Source organism: Musa acuminata, chromosome BXJ1-8 (assembly GCF_036884655.1).
Source record: "Musa acuminata AAA Group cultivar baxijiao chromosome BXJ1-8, Cavendish_Baxijiao_AAA, whole genome shotgun sequence".
NCBI lineage: Eukaryota > Viridiplantae > Streptophyta > Magnoliopsida > Zingiberales > Musaceae > Musa > Musa acuminata.
Window position 1 is genome coordinate 4032077 of NC_088334.1, and position 15996 is coordinate 4048072.

Consider the following 15996-nt stretch of genomic DNA (forward strand, 5'->3'; position numbering starts at 1 on the left):
TTTCGATCTCTCAAAGTAATCAATCTAATGTCACACATCATTACGAAACGTGTCGACTCAAGTGATACTTTAATTGTTCGGATTTACAGACATTTCTCCTTATTTTACCTAAAGCATTGCATACAAAAGCCAACTCGTATTACTAAACGACGCATTTAAAGTTGATGAACTTGATTGACTCAGTACGTACCCCGGAATATTTTCAGGGTGATTCAGCTGGGTCAAACAGCGCTTCAAATGTTCAGGGGATTGAAGGGTCTTTTTCTGCCCTTTGTCATGGGTTCGTCGGTGACGTCAGATGCTTGACGTCGGGTGGCGTGGCGTGTTCCGGTTCGACCACGAGAGCCGCTTCCCCCCCGCCGGACCAGCTCAAAACCTACGTTTCACGTGCGCTGACACGCGCCGTCGCTGTCCCAACCGATAACCACATTAACCGCGACAGCGCCGTTGAGTGCGGCCCCCTCGGGGCTCGGGTCACCGCGGCGGAGTGCAAGCGACCGCACCCGCGTTCGTCCGACCGGGCCGAGCATCGGATCCGATTCGGCCAAGTAGTTATCATTATCCAGGCCACGCGTTCGGCATAAGTGGGGGGAAGGACCTGAGGGGGACGGGGCCCACGGGGTCCAGAAATATCTAGCATCCGACGGCGGGAACTCACGGCGTGCCGGTGCGACCCACGTGTCGAAGGATGAGCGCGCTAGTTCTCACCTTGTCGTGGGGCCCCATGAAGTTGCCAGATGGGACACGTGTTGGTGAGTGCCTGCCGCTGATGGGAAGTCGAAGGGTGCGCTTCACGAAGCAGGTTCGGACGACCACGAATCGCTTCCTTATTGGTGCCTCAGATGGGCTCGAGCTTCCGGACCACCTCTTTGTCGGGAGGGCGTCGGCGACGAAGCAGCTAATCCACGAGTCTCGTGATACCCCCGTCGAAACCCAACACCTGTCCCCCCTCGCCCGCCTCCTTCCCTCTCGTCTCTCTCCAGGAATCTTCCCAGAGAGCGGTGCCTCCTTCCACTCACACCACTTCCCGTAGCTCCATCTCGTTCTTCCTCCTCCTCGTGTAATAATCCGTCCGCTTCCCGGAAAGAGTGGGTAGTGGAGTCGTCTCCTTGCTTCCTTTTCCTTCCTCCTCATCCGCTTGCAATCATGGAGGCAATGGAGCTACCATCAGATCCATGGAACTCGGATTGAGGGAGCAAAAGAAAAGCCCCCATCATTTGCTCGATTTTTCCTGTGACGCCCCAAATCTCCCCTTGATTCTGGACCCGCCTTCGTCCCCATTCTTTCTATTTTTCTGGCAGTTTGGTGAGATTATTTGGTGCATATATATCTACATAGCATCAAACCGTTTCATCCTCGCAATTTTGCCTGCTACGTGCTGTGGAATGCCCTGAGTGAGTAGGGAGACTGCCATGACTTGTTTGTTTCGTTTTCTCTTTTTCTTGTTGGCTGATTAAGCTAATTCCTAGGCTTCCTTGATTTCCTTCTTCCTTCCTCTGATCCAGGCAAGGGGTTTGGTTGGATGTTGTTGTCGAGGTCTTTAGGGCACGGGAGGCAGAGCTGTGAAACCCGTGAACCTTCTCGGCCGGAGACGATTCGAAAGCGACGAGGCCGCGGTGGACGGGGTTGACCTTGAGCAAAGTTAGGATGTGCGCGTGACTTCTCGTGAGGTCGACGCGCGCTGCTTCTCGTAGTCATTGACTTCATCACCGCGACCACGGCACTCGGGGGGAGAGGGGAAGTTGATGGATGAGATGCCTCCCGCGCTTGCTTTGCCACCGCAGGTAGCCAGTTCGCTCTGCGATTCCCCCGTGGAGGGTGCTCGTCGCAAGCGTAGCGCCGAAACTGAGGACCTGCCTTCCAATCCCATGCCGGCATCGGGTTCTGGTTCGGTCGCGGATGTTGAGCAAACTGAGGTGATGGCGCCAGTGGCGGCGGCTTTGGAGGAAGACGGGGATGATCTGGAGGTCCGCACGATCCCGGGGAGTGATGAAGAGGATCCGTCATCCATCGAGCCTGAAATGTCCGTCGGAAGCTCTAGTTCTGTCGTTAGCGACAGCAGCAATTTAAGCTGTGCGATTGATGAGTTCTCGATTTCTGACTCTTCTGGTGAGATGGGGACACCTTCATCCATGGACGCAGGAACAGTCCATGGTAATGCTGTACCAGGGCCAGCTTCGTGGGAGCTGGGTGTCAACCCAGTACCTGTAAGCTTGAATGTGACCACACCATCTGTCATCGAGCTTGGAAACCCAGAAAGCAGTCGGAGTGGAGATGGCAGCCATTTGCGGAGCTTGTTTTTGATGGAAAGATTACCACTTTGGGGATTCATAACAATTTGTGGGCGACGACCAGAGATGGAGGATGCTGTGGTTGTGGTGCCTTATTTCTTCGAAGTCCCACTTTGGATGCTGATTGGTGATCAATCCATGGATGGGCTAGACCCAGATGTAATCCGCACACCGTTGCACTTCTTTGGGGTCTATGATGGTCATGGGGGTGCCCAGGTACTCTCATTTTGGTTAAAACATTCACTTCTATTGCTGATTGCTGTTGAAGCTCTTGTGTGGAAACTGTAAAGTCTGTTGGGCTCTTATATGGCCTGTTGTCTAATATTGTAGGTTGCTAACTACTGTCGTGAGCGACTCCATCTTGTGTTGATGGAACAATTGGAAATTTTGGCTAAACATTTGGGAGGCACTAGTCGTAGTGATTGGAAGAAACACTGGGAGAAAGCATTTGTTGATTGCTTCCAGAAAGTTGATGATCAGGTTGGAGGAAAAGAAAGCAGAGGGAATATGGGAAGCACAGCTGAAGCACAAAGTGAAGGTGACATGCTTTGCCGTAATGTACTAATAGAAGCTGTTGCTCCGGAGACTGTAGGATCGACAGCTGTGGTTGCTGTTGTTTGCCCATCACACATTATCATTGCTAACTGTGGGGATTCGAGGGCAGTGCTTTGCCGTGGAAAGCAACCCATACCTCTATCAGTTGATCATAAAGTAAGATTAAATTTTAAAATTTAATGGTATGGATCTCCTAGATCTTTCTGATAATTTACTCTACTACAATACCATATTCTACTTTATGTTTCAGCCTAACAGGGAAGATGAGTATGCAAGGATTGAGGCTCAGGGTGGCAAGGTCATACAGTGGAATGGATATCGTGTATTTGGTGTGCTTGCCATGTCACGTTCAATTGGTATGTGTCTGTCTCTCCTAGAAATGTTTTAGTGGCAATGGAGTTAACTCATTAAGTTTACCTTTCCATAACAATTGGCTTGGTCTATTTCCAAATTGTCGATGATCATGTTTGTTAAATTCCATTGCTGTATACAATGCATCGGAATAGCGGTAACAGAATGTAGGCTTCAAAAGATATACAGTTGAATAAGCCCATCGATAGCTTGTCCATGCAATGTATGATTTCAAATATATTACCAAAGTTTCTATATATTTTATATTAGATTATTAGTTAACAACAAAAGTGACTTTTGTCTATTTGAGGGAAGAGGGCACCTTTGTAATTTTTGTATTGGGTGAAAATTACAGGTATTTTAGTATTTAAGGGAGATATTAATGATTAATATCATGACACTTTTGTGGTCAGGGTGAACAAGTATCCTTTGTTTAGAGCTCAAAGTTCAGAACCCTTTACCTTAGAAAAGTAGACAAAATATGTTGAGGATGGAGGAGCAAGGAAACGAAAAAACAAAATATTTTCGTTATGGCTTTATTTAGAGCTTATTATTTAGAATTTGTGTTTTACCTTCAGTAGTCTCCCAATTCCAACTTGTCCTTTCATCAAATACAACATTTCTATTAATAATAACTTTGCCACTAACAGGATTATACAATCGATATTAAGATACATTTTTCAGATTTTTCATCAAGCTTGTGATGGTTTTGTGAATTTAGCAAAGCATAAGCAATACAACCAAAAATTCTTAGATGGCTTACACTTGGCTTCATATCATATCAAGCCTTAAAGGAAGTTTGATTCATAACAATTTTTGTTGATGAATATTCAACAAATAAACTATTGTTGTAATTGCTTCTGTCCAAAACTGATTTGGAAGATGTTTTTCTTTAAGTAAACTTCTTATTATTTCAATTACAGTTCGATTCTTACGTTCAACTACATCATTTTGCTCCGGTATATATGGTGTTGTCAATTTCCTGTGAATATAATTTTCTTCACAACAAGAATTAAACTCATTAGATAAAAATTCACTACCTCTATCTGTCCGAAGTGCCTTTATGCTTCTACCACTTTGCTTTTTAACAAGTGCCTTGAATTTTTAAAAATTATCAAATGTTTCATATTTTAATTTCAGAAAATATACCCAACTCATGCAGCTATAATCATTAGTAAATAATAGAAAATATCGACTTCCACCAAGTGATTTTATATTTATAGGTCCATAAGTCATCATAAATTAATTCAAGACAATTAGATGCTCTCAATAATTTTCTAATATGAAATAATTTCTTACTTTGTTTGTTATAAATGCATCATTCACATACATTAAGTGTATTAATTTTGGACAATCTGAAGATCATTTCTTTTTTATTTAATAACCTTAAACCCTTAATGTTAATTTATCAATATCTTAAATGTTATAAATTAAACTCATTCTTTTGAGTTGTATCAAGTGCATGCATTTCAATATTTGAAATATCAAGTGGAAACATCTTGCTTTGCGTCATGCAAATATTTACTGTAATCAAACCAAATTTTTTATCTTTAATAGTGTATGAACCACCATCAAATATAACTGAATATCCATCATCTATTAATTGTCCAACAATCTACTTTCATGTGATCAAACTTTTTACAATAGTGACATTGAATTCAACTTTTTTAGTTTTTTTTATCATAATTTGATTACTTTTGTTCATCATGTCCATCAAAGTGCTCTCTTCCTCTTCCTATTCCATTTTCTTTACCATGAAATCCTCTTCTGCCACGTCCTCTTCCTATTAATTTTTTATTTTCTTTTGAAATAGAAGACTCCCCCTTAACTTGAAATGCTTTTTTTTCACTTTTTTCAAGTGACCTGTTCAACCCTGCTTCATGTGCTTACAAGGAACCCATTAGTTCATCAAATAAAAATATGAATAAATCTTTTGACTCCTCAATTACGGCAACAACATTATTAAATTTTAGAGTTAAACTTCTCAAAACTTTTGCAACAATTATATGATCATGAATATGTTCATCATAAAATTTTATTTGACTAACAATTTTAGTCACTCGAGAAAGAAAATATTGTACCGATTCGTTGCTTTTCATGAACAAAATTTGAAACTCACGACGAAGGGTTTGAAGTTTTACCGTAATCACCATTGATGAGCCTTGAAATCCATTTTGAAGTATCAACCAAGCTTACTTTGAGGTTGTCGTTGCTGAAATTCTTGAGAAGATTGTCTCATGTAAAGCTTGTTGAAAGAAGAACAATGCTTTTAAGTCATTCTTTCTATTCTCTCTCAACCTGGTTTCTTCATCTGGATTTGCATATCCATTGTCTATTAAGTCCCAAAGATCCTGAAACTTGAATAGAGTTTCATCTTGATGCTCCAAAATTCATAGTTTTTGTCCGAGATGATGATAACAAGGAGTTAAGACATGGAATTACCATTGAAAGTCATAATGTCGAGTTTAGATTGAAACTTAGTTTTGATACCACAAATGTTGGGGATAGAGGAGCAAGGAAACGAAAAAAACAGAATAAAGACATTCCCAAGTGCACACATACTACCTTGCTTCATGAACAATGATCTTATTTATGGGACCTAGTGACACTGTTAACTACCTCACTCCGTCATTTCATCCATGATTGAGTTAGGTGTATGAACTACCCTATAACTTCTAGATCATGGGTCACTACTTAGAACATGCCTATAACTACTTAGAACATGGCAACTAACTAGATAACCACTATGAATCAATTCTCAACAAAATAGTAATATAACGATAATTATCCCTTATTTTACCTTTTTTTTTAGCTTTTAAATAATCCTAAACACTAGGTATGTACATTCTCAAACCTCATGCATCTACTAGCTAACAGAAATATAATCACCTTTATGCTCGGATGAAATTTATTTTCCTTTCTTCAATATCATAATAGTCACCTTGGTTTATAGGTAATGAATGAGCTTGTGGGAACAAAGATATCATGGTTATTAAGTCATGTCTGGATTTATCTTAACTAGTTTTTGTACTTACAAGTAAAAACAGCCAAGCAGCTACTGTTGGGGACACTGGCCATAGTGGAACCAGCAACTCATCCATGTACTAAATTGACACACGAGTTACTGCCAGGTAAACTGGTAACTCGTTTTTCAGGCTATGAACAAAAGAGACATGTGATGTGCTTCTGGTTTCTGTGGATTGTGTAGAACCGATAGATAATCTGTTTTTCATTTCTTGTGAAATCTTCAGATGGCATGTACTCTTCTTATTGTTAGATGTATTTTAGTATGCAACTAGGCACCTAATCCAGTTGTTTTATTTTTCCTCTCTAAATGTAATAGTTAGCAACAAACTGTAATTTCTTTGTCTCAAATTCTTAAACATAAAATTTACATATGAGGACTCCTACAATCTGGCTGTGCATAAGCAGGTTAAAAATTTATTCAGGTATATCTTAAGATCTATCTGCAAACACCACTACAGGCAGCGGATCAGTTGCTCATGAACTTTTCCCAAGCTAATCATCTAGAAACCAAAACCCAAACCCGACTTGGTCACTGGGGTACCTAGAGTGCTGTATTAACCCATCCTAAACCAAATTAAAGGATACAAAAACCCTTCCCATACTCAATTACGGTGTACATAAATGGTTTAAACAGGTTGGTTAGACTTGGGTACCTAGAGAAAGTAAGAAGATCCGACCTGCTACCATCATACCTCGTATTAACAGTGACAACTGGTCGGGTAATGGGTTGCACAAACTATTATTTAGGTACATGAATTCGAGCATGATTTTGGCTTTGGTATCTACTAGCCTACCTGAACTCATTTAAAGCCTGATTGACGGTCAATTAACTAACTTAAGCACAGCACTACTACCAGTTGGTTATGATAATGATGAAATTGGGAGACATGGGTCGATAGTTGTGTTGTGTCCTGTGTGTGAGGCAGACCACCTTGGACTTGTCCTATGGGTTGGATGCTTGTGTCCCTAGAAAAGTCACCTCACTTGGAAAGGGGAGCTATCTTGCTTACAACCTAAAGCTTCCTCAACTTAATACTGATGGGAGACTATTGGAACTCCTTATTTTTACAACAACACAGCCGATTGCAGGTATGTATGAAAGCAAAGGATATAGCACCAGCTGATGATTATCAAAACTAGTGGATGAAGGGCGAGTATTGTGTTGTGTCTCATGTATTATTCTCTGCTTTGATCTGAGCCTTTGGGCCTCATGTTTTCGTCATGAAAATATGACACCTCATATGGGAAAGAAGGTACCCTGCTATATTCACAAGCTTCCTTGACTCACTAATAATGTATGGCTATTGAACCTTCTTGTTATTTTTTACATTGGACTTCATAGATTTTGTTTTCCTATTTGTTTTCTTTACTCATAACTGAAACCTGTTACACTTTGTCATGCATGACCAAAAAACCCTGGTTGCTCATATTCCAATGTGCTGCTTTCTTGTGTCTGGAGTGTGACAAAGAATGTGCAAGTTTCTGTGAAACATTTTTCCCCTCGATTACATAGACCCATCTCTCTTGGAATAATTTCTTGGTAATGTTAGCATTTGGTGATTCATATGACCGAACACTTTTATATTTACCTACGCTGAAAGGTGGCACCTGGTGTTCTTATGTTCATCGCATGTTAAGGTTGTTCATTGTTTGTGGGGCATTCCAAATATAGGCAAAACTTTTTTGCAGTTTCAGTTATGTTTTCCTTCTTCTCTGACCTCAAAGTGTCTTGGAACAGCATTTGAACAAGTTTAAATTATTAATATGAATTAGGTCCTGGATTGGTTACATTGATACTGATCCCTGAGTTGTGGTTCTGAAATTAGGATGCAATATTTTATGAATATCATTCATATTGCGAACATGTACAGATTTTATAATTGCATATTTCACTTGAGAAGAAAACTTGTACTTAGGCTGCCAAAATCCCGGTTCATAAGATTACTAAGTTTCTGGATCTAAGAGTATTCATCAGTCTGTTTAATTTTAATGTCTAAACTGGCAACATGTTCTTTTTTTGTGTGTACATATATTAAAATCATAATTATAGTGATTAATGGAGCTGCTGTGTGCAGGGGACCGATACTTGAAACCATGGATTATTCCAGAACCGGAAGTTACAATTGTCCCACGAGCAAGAGAGGATGAATGCCTTATTCTAGCTAGTGATGGCTTGTGGGATGTCATGTCTAATGAAGAGGTGTGCGATGTAGCCCGCAGACGGATTTTGCTCTGGCACAAAAAGAATGGTCCGGTGTCAGCAGCCACTCAAAGGGGTGAAGGAACTGATCCTGCAGCTCAAGCAGCTGCAGAGTGCCTGTCGAGACTTGCTGTCCAGAAAGGAAGCAAGGACAACATCACCATCATTGTGGTGGATCTAAAAGCACAACGGAAGTTCAAGAGCAAGTCAGAACATGGTAGGTTGGACTTCACAAAAGAACCATGTACATGAGAACTTGAATTTAGTTGGTTATATTACTTGGCCCATCTCTTTCTTTATTTTTGGGCTCTAAAAAGGATGTATCCTTATACATACTATAGAACATTGCCAGTGTTCATATATCTAATGCAGGTGGCCAGAACCTTGTAAATGCATGTTCTTGAGATAGGCTCATAAACTAATTGTAAACTAAGTTTTCGTCGAGTCCAAAGGTGGGGGGAGATCCTACGGTGCCCTACATTAGTTCTGCATGCTCATATTGTTTTGGGAAGAGGCACTCAAAGCTCCAAGTCTGAGTTCAAGAGTCTCCGCTAGGTACTCTCGATATGCTCTTGCTGTTTCTTCTCTCTCAAGATCTTTTGTCTTTTCTTGTAGTTCCACTTTAAGAAGGATATTGATTATTATTCCTTTGGTTTTTATTCAGGTAAATCTTCTGATCTTGTTGACCATCAACAACAAAGTAGCAGGCTTCAGTTTAGTCTGCTGGTGATGCCTCCTTGTGAACTCTTTCCTCTCACATGCTCCCTGTTCCACTTTATTTCAGTAAATTTACTTGCAGAACAAACAAAATCTCTGTTTAAGATTTATTATATTTATAGTTTTAGCACGAACTTGGATGGTTGCTTCTTATCATTTTGTGACTAACTGTTTAGGTTCATCTTTCTATCAAATATAACCTGCTATGTAATGAAAAGTTCTCTAGTTCCAGAACCTGATGACTGATGATATTATTAGATAACATGTAGAATGTTTGCCTCTAAATATACAGTTGGGTACATGTCACTGAAGAGTTTGCACTTGTACTGGTTTGCGCACTATATTTCTTATATAACATGCATAATTACTCTCAAGTGTCTTCTGCTTGGTGTGTGCTATTGATGTGATTAGTTTCGTTGGCCTTCTTTCTTCCACGTCTTTATTGTGATGCATCCTTCCTTTGTTTCAGGTTCCCGACCTCCAAGTGGAAGAACTCAAAGTCGATTCATTCGCAGCGAGGATTTCCCGACTCAAAAGAGGTAGAATAGAACTGTCTGCTCGAGATTCCACTTTCCAAGAACTCATACATATACCCAGGTGGATGCTCCTATTTTATCTTCTCCTGCCTATCTAAGAATCATGCTATTTAACGTGGGTAGAGGCGATGTCAAGTTGATGCTGTAATCCAAACTTAAGCTGTATTAGCCTTCAAAACATTCAGTTCATTGACCTTAACCCGTTCTTCACCTATAAACCATGCCTGATGGATCTTAGTGGTAAGGCATGGCATACTAGAGCTGATCTAGATTTACAAAAGGTATCTTAATTGGAGTTATTAAGATCAAAGAAAGAGAAGAGGAGTTTTAGAAACTTGCAGAGTATGTAGGCTTAATATGATGTCATGACACTAAACCCTAACCCATATTTCTTTATGATACTAATTTGGTAAAAATTGCTTTTTTTTGGGGGGGTTAAACACAGAAATATCAAATTTATCCCTTCAAACCAAGTTTGAGAAAAAAAATATTTATGAAAATGGTTTCATATAATATTTTTTTAAAATAATGTTAAATATATTATCATAATTTGTTCATATTGGGGTCCAGAAAAATTAGCATCGTTGAATTTAGTGGTCGAATGTCAAAGATGGTGATATAATTCTTAAATTTGAATCGTGGTAGAGATCGGGTAAAATTTGGAGGGATAAATTCGGTATCCAAATATTTTGCAAGAATATGTATACATAATTTCCTGAAAATAAAAAAGGGCCTTTATTTTAAGCGTGGCTATAAATTCGAGCGTAATATTTGATGAGTTAAACCGGGTCGCGGTTTGGATGGTTTCCCCCTTCCCGAGCGAACCGGTGAACCCTAGCGGACTCGAAGAGGAGGGAGAGCACGAAGGCCCGCCGCTTGGAAGCACGGAGCAGAGCGAGCGGGGGAAGGGATGGTTTGGTTTCAGTGTGAAGACTGTGGCGAGAACCTGAAGAAGCCCAAGCTCCCGAATCACTTCCGCATCTGCTCCGCCTACAAGGTCGCTCGCTCGCTCGGTTCACGAGTGTTCGCTTACCCTCTCCTTTTATCGATGCGTCGTTTGGAGTTCTTGTTCTTATCTGGTTTTTGCTGCCAATAATCTCTAGCTTTCGTGCATCGACTGCGGGAAGACGTTCGACCAAGAGAAAGTGCAGAGGCACACGCAGTGCATATCTGAAGCGGTTCGTATTTGCTATCGTCCCGTCCCCCTCATGCTTCGATTGGATCTGTTATGATTTCGTTGTCTTCGTGTTGGTTTTTCTTTTTCGTTGATCATGTTGCTGTATATGTGTTGTTTTGTTTGTATAGTTAAGAAAGTTGTAATCTCTGGGATGAATGGCAGGCTCGCAATACAAATTAATTGTGTTCATCTTCAAATACAGTTGTCATTGTCCTTGTTAATGTAGATATGAAAATTTGTTCATCTTGTTGGCATTTAGCTCATCACAAGGATTTCTTTCAGGAGAAATACGGTCCAAAAGACCAGGGGAAAGCTTCCCAAAAGGCACAAGAGAAGCCCGACAAACCTAAGCCAAATGCAGATGTTGATGTTAATGTTGGTTTATCTTCACGTCCCCCTTGGTTCTGTAGGTATGCAATTATGCTCGATCAGTAACTCTTACCTAAAACAAGCTGTTTAATTAAGGCACTCTTGTGGGAATAATTGTCTTGTTGTCTTTTCATTATCACTGGGAAGCTGAAACTTGGTTTGTTACAAATTATTGATATCAAATCATTAACTTTAAAGTGGTATCTTTTGAGGCTGAGTATGACTGTTAGACATCAGTGTATATGAGACCAAACAAGGATAGATAAGACATTTGTATAATGTAATATGCTATGACCACTGTTTTGATAATCTTATTCACACATTATAATAAATAACAGATTGTCACCCGTATCTTGCACGGGTAGTAGGCCACTGCTAGGTTTTAGCTGGTACACTTGTGGCTTAGTGGATCCTATTGCAAAGGTAGAAGTGATGATTATCCTTTGGTAACATGTGATGATAACAAGGACTATACGGAAGTATGCAATCACCATCTTGGATGATACTTGCTCACGTTTAAAACTCAAATCTACTATTCGCTGATTTGTGCCCTACTTGCTGGGACACACAACTTGCCAGTTAGATCAAGCAAGCTGCATCAGTTTTTCTAATGTGAACATCAGGGTTTAGTGTGTGTGTGTATACATGTGTATATATATACACATGTATACATATGGATACATATGTGTATACATGTGTATACACATATGTATACATATATATCCATTGTTCCATGCTTTTCTGCTTCTGCATGTCCTTTGATGAGATAAACATCAAACTTCATCAGCATAGGCGTAGCTTTTAGTGAGATGATAATGGTCGCTGACCTGTCTGGTATATTGACAGAAAAGTTTCTGTGTTGTGGATGGTTTTCAGCTCAAGATTAGGCCTAATGAGTGTAATGGTCACTGCAAATAATAATCGACATAAGCTGCTCTATATGGCTGGCCAGAATATAAATTGTGCTTGGTGTCTCACATTTTGAGCTCTGTCCAGCCAGAGCCTAATTTGTGCTTGTTGTAATCTCAACAAAATTTGGCAATGCATGCATATGCAGTCATGGATATTTCTATGTTGTCTAAGTTGAGAATTGAGCATCATATTTAGCTGTTTCATCTTAGAGATGGATAATAATGGAATATTAAATGAAAGTGCTTACTATCTTACATTTATTAGGTTATACCATTTATCTTTTTCTAGAAAAAGATCCATAGTTTCATTCATCAGTCATGGATAGCTGCTTCAATAGAATGTGCTATGAAGATATTCTGTAATTTGTTTGTATAATAGCAGGTTCTTTATAAATGACATGTGGCACAATTGTGGTGCATGAATGTTGGTTTCTGAAATCTGTATTTAGAGTCCTTTTTTTGTTGGATTTCTATCTGCAGTCTTTGCAACACTAATACTACCAGCAAGCAGACTTTGCTACTCCATGCCGATGGCAAGAAGCACAGAGCAAAAGCACGAGCCTTCCATGCGGCCCAGAAACAATCTACTCAAACAGTGGAACCAACTTCAAATACGGAGATTGCTGATGGCAAACCATCGGCTAAATCCATTGAATCAAATGGTTTTCTGAAAGCAGATGAACCTAGGGATGAAGAAACTGCCAAGGTGGTTGCAGAAGTTGAAAATGAAAGTTCGGTGAAGAGAAAGAGAAAATTTGATGTAATTGAGGATTTTGCCAAAGATAATGAGAAAAATGTGCATGACTTGAGCAATGGGGAAGTGATACAAGCAAGAGAAACAGGAGCAGAGGGTCAACCAAACAAAAAAAAGCATGTGGAAGATCATCATGATAAGCAGTGCCACAGTAAAGAATTTCCCCAGCACAAAATCAAGTGGAAGAAGCTCGTCACTTCTACCCTCAAGATGGTATGTGCATTTATGAACTGTCGCATTTTTGTTGAGGATCACAATTCATGTAGATGGACTACATCAGTGTTCTTTTGCTAGTAGTGCTGATTCTATGATGTGTAGTCATTCATCTGTTACTTTCGGAATATTGTTTTTGTAAAATATTTACCATGTTACTTTATATACTTAATAGGATGCTACACTTTTGGATGATGCTGGCACTTAAACATGTACATGCTATTGCAGAATCCAGATCTTACAATGAAGGTCAAAAAATTACAAAAGATTGTCATTAAGATGGTCAAGGAGTCTGGTGTGACTCAAGATGAGGGACAACTTAGGGGGATGCTGATGAACAAGGTCAATTTTCGGAAGAATCTGCCATTCCCATTTTTTCATTCCTACATCTTGGACAATTCATTACTTTTTCATTTATTTCTTTTGCAGATCAATTCAAGCTCCCGGTTTGTGGTTGATAACAAGAAAATCCAGTTGGTCATCAAAGCCAAAGATTGCTAATGTCGTCAGCCACAAAGAAAGCCTGTCGGAATTTTGCACTCTATCATATGTGTTGAGTTTGGTTCTGCAGCTTCTAGTTTTTGTTGGGCACTCAAACTTAGGCTTGCCTTTGCAACTATTTTTTGTCATGATTCTTCCTGATTTAAGTGAGAAAAACACAATTTAGAAATAGGGTAAAGGGTAAAGCTTCTCTATATAATCAGGCATCAGCCATTTGGTTTCTCTGATGTTATTTATCAAGTTGTTTACATGGAATGTGTACTATGAAACATGGCTGGAGGTTACAGGGAAATTGATTACTGGATGCTTAGTTCACAAATGAGCTTAAGTTGGCTCAAAGTGATACTCTCAAGGCTGTACGTCAGTAAATTATCAGTCTGATGATATGGGTTAATGCTGGTTTGTATTTTATTATTTATATTTTCTTAATCTAAGTGCTGAAGATGATATTTGATCATAAGATTTTTATCAATTAAGTTAATTGTATTAGGTATTGATTCAATTGTTTGTTGAAGTCAGTATCTATGTCATGATTCAAAACTTTGATTTCATGCTGTTTATTATTATTTTTATATGGTTCTATCATGCTAATTTGAAAAATAATTTCTCATTTTATAGCAATTATTGTTATAGTTTGCTGTGTTAAATGTTGATAACTAGCTTCGAATGAGCGAAGAGGTTCAGACCCCGCTTCACCCTCAGTGGCCAGTGTGCAGAAGACACGTCAGCAGTAAGTGCATTGCTGTCGGTCGTGGCTGGTAATTTGAGTTCAGTGAGCAAGTCCATACATCCGATCTGAACCTCTCTTGTGGCCTTATTTCTGTGTTGTCTCAAGTATTATTTAGAACCAGAGAAGGAAGATTATAAGAGAAGGGTTGCCCTTGCTTCCTTTCGACTCCGAATCCTTCTGTGTGTCTCTCGGGGCAAGAAGAAGCTTCGTCACGGAATATGGGGAGACGTACAGCTACAAAAGAGGAGGTGGGGGGAACAACTTGGTGGAGGTGCACCTTCTGAATCGTCACTACTTCAGATCTTAAGACCGACCGCTTCCAGCGGCGGATTAGAGCCAAGTATGTACCATGACCTAGTCCTCGATAGCTGTTTGATTAGCAAGTTCGTTTGTGGTTTTATCTTGTTTGTGATTAGCAAGTGTATGTGGCATAAATACATACACTGGGTGGGTTGGAGGCCCATGAGACGAGGACTTCCGGCCACGGGCTTCTTCTATTCGGTTTCTTCCCTTATCTTGTTTCTTGTTATTTGGAGACTCATTCTGAAGCTGATTGATTTGATCTGTCGGTGGCGCTTTCTGTTCTTTATCTGTTTGTTCTCTTATCTGATGTTTTGGAAGAATTCGAGACATTCGATATCTGTTTGTTCTTATGCCTGGTGCATTCGCTTTCTTCATCCTTTGTCTGTTTCTTCTCTCATCCTGTTGCTTTGAAAGAATTCGAAACATTCGATATCTGTTTGTTCTCGTGTCTGGTCCGTGCGCTTGCTTTATTCATCCTCGTCTGCTTGTTCTCTTATCTGTTGCTTTGGGAGATATACCTGTTTGTTCTTATGCATGATGCATGCGCTTTCTTTATCCTTTTATCTGTTTGTCCTCTTATCTGATGCTTTGGTAGAATTCGAAACGTCCGATATCTGTTTGTGTTTATGTCTGGTGCATGCTCTTTTATCTATTTGTTCTCTTATCTATTGCTTTGGAAGAAATGGAAACCTTCGATATCTGTTTGTCCTCATGCCTAACGCATGCGCTTTCTTCAACCTTCATCTGCTTGTTCTATATCCGATGGTTGATTAGAATTGGAAACGTTCGACATCGGCATGTTCTTGTGCCGCATGCGCCTTCCTCGCCCTTTATCTGTTTGTTCTCTTATCTGAAGCTTTCGAAAAATTTGAAGGACCCTTTAATTAAATCTAAATTATGTCCATTTATTGTGTCTTATGTCTTATGTCCATTTCTTTTTGTTCTTGGACTATCCATCATAAAGCAAGTGGTTCTCAATCTTGACAATGCCCCACAAACAGCCATGGACCATTCATCATACTTGGCTTGGATCGGCATGCGTTTACAGTCCCAATACGAGACTTTAGTTCTCGGACATGTTCTTGTTGTTGCCTTCCTTTAACTGACCGTGCGTGTTGCACGCATGCATCAATTGCAACAGCAAGCCATCTGTATTAGAATGATGCTGTAGGTGAGAGTGCCTGAGGGGGGGAGGAGAACCCGTCGGCCACTGGATTAGTGTCGGCAATTGCTGCCATATCGTACTCCTCTAATGTTGCGTCTAAGTAGTACAAGTATTATTCTCTCCCTTGTTATTAACAAAAGATCAAAGTGGCATAACAAATAGGTAAATTTAGTTGACCAAATCTTATTATATCAGG

General features: G+C 39.9%; 1 protein-coding gene across 4 annotated transcripts; it reads left to right on the forward strand.

Moving 5' to 3' along the window:
• The first annotated feature begins 940 nt into the window (after positions 1-940).
• LOC135581996 (probable protein phosphatase 2C 6) lies at positions 941-14104 on the forward strand. 4 transcript variants are annotated; one of them, XM_065078116.1, is made up of 8 exons: positions 941-1394; positions 1506-2507; positions 2622-3002; positions 3097-3202; positions 8300-8641; positions 8797-8979; positions 9089-9150; positions 9611-9876. In XM_065078116.1, exons 2-6 carry the CDS (start codon positions 1746-1748, stop codon positions 8826-8828), a joined length of 1623 nt encoding a protein of 540 aa, XP_064934188.1. In that variant the 5' UTR covers positions 941-1394; positions 1506-1745; the 3' UTR covers positions 8829-8979; positions 9089-9150; positions 9611-9876. The 4 variants fall into 4 exon arrangements, with proteins under 4 accessions (XP_064934188.1, XP_064934187.1, XP_064934186.1 ...); XM_065078117.1 differs by lacking the exons at positions 941-1394; positions 1506-2507; positions 2622-3002; positions 3097-3202; positions 8300-8641 and adding exons at positions 10781-10855; positions 11137-11264; positions 12615-13101; positions 13330-13443; positions 13531-14104 and having other exon boundaries at positions 8673-8979; positions 9611-10674; XM_065078115.1 differs by lacking the exons at positions 9089-9150; positions 9611-9876 and having other exon boundaries at positions 942-1398; positions 8300-8819.
• The last annotated feature ends 1892 nt before the right edge of the window (positions 14105-15996 follow it).

Excerpts from the sequence above, each read along its gene's own strand:
- LOC135581996 (XM_065078115.1), top strand. The coding sequence starts at position 1,746 with ATGGATGAGATGCCTCCCGCGCTTGCTTTGCCACCGCAGGTAGCCAGT. Across the intron at positions 3,003-3,096 it reads CTCTATCAGTTGATCATAAA|CCTAACAGGGAAGATGAGTA; the intron begins GTAAGATTAAAT and ends TTTATGTTTCAG. Across the intron at positions 3,203-8,299 it reads TGCCATGTCACGTTCAATTG|GGGACCGATACTTGAAACCA; the intron begins GTATGTGTCTGT and ends TGCTGTGTGCAG.